General features: G+C 43.2%; 1 protein-coding gene across 1 annotated transcript in view; it reads left to right on the forward strand.

The window, feature by feature from the left end:
• The window catches only part of USP18 (ubiquitin specific peptidase 18), a 26,830-nt gene that overhangs the window by 20,147 nt on the left and 5,899 nt on the right, over positions 1-784 (forward strand). The window contains exon 10 of the mRNA XM_019515571.1: positions 452-501. Within this exon, the coding sequence (XP_019371116.1) occupies positions 452-501 (50 nt within the window). The remainder of the gene's footprint in view (positions 1-451; positions 502-784) is intronic.

The raw sequence follows: 784 nt of genomic DNA on the forward strand, positions 1-784 counted from the left end.
GCTTCGGGGGAGTAGGGGCACAGCGGGCTTTCATCCGCGTGTCTCTCGCCACTCCGGAGCCTAACTCAGTTCACTCGCCACTGAGGAAATGGACCAGTTATTAGAAGTGCTGTGCTTTTCTTATGTAACAGATACCGTAGTCTGAGTGACTGTTATTTAAGATTAAGAGAACAAGAATAAGAAATAACTAAAACAGTCTCCATGAGAGCACCCAGTGCCTCCCTCTGTAATAGTTTGCAGTAAACAGAATGGCTTGCATTTTCTGCAAGCATGTGACTTAAAATTTTCAGGTGCAGTTGACAAAAACAGTCATCCATCAATCATGCATTGAATCCCTTGATGGATGGGCCTGTAATTATTCAAAGGCAGTGCATAGAACCCTGTTGGGAATGGCTGTGATGCTATCTATTGTGTCTAAACATCATCTTTTTTGCTGCTTGGCTTCTTACAGGTATCATGGGATGATATCAAATGTACCTACGGAAAGGAGGACCTGCGCTGGTAAGGGCATATTTCCATTTTATTGAGAGTCACTCTGCAGCTTTGTGGGAGGGTGGAAAACAATCTAAACTTTACTTCTCTAGAATGAATTGATTCTCATATTATAGTAATTGTCTGGCTGATTAGTGCTTTATAGTCACAAGTCTGTGAGTGACAGTGATCTTATTACTCCTTATTCACCATCAGTATCACACAGACCATAGGGATAGTGATGTACTATCTGTTTTTTGTTGGGATCCCCTAAAACCCACTTTCCCTCCTCCCTCCCCTCCCCTCCCCTCCC

Source organism: Gavialis gangeticus, unplaced genomic scaffold, assembly GCF_001723915.1.
Source record: "Gavialis gangeticus isolate Ggan-Ray unplaced genomic scaffold, GavGan_comp1, whole genome shotgun sequence".
Classification (NCBI taxonomy): Eukaryota; Metazoa; Chordata; order Crocodylia; family Gavialidae; genus Gavialis; species Gavialis gangeticus.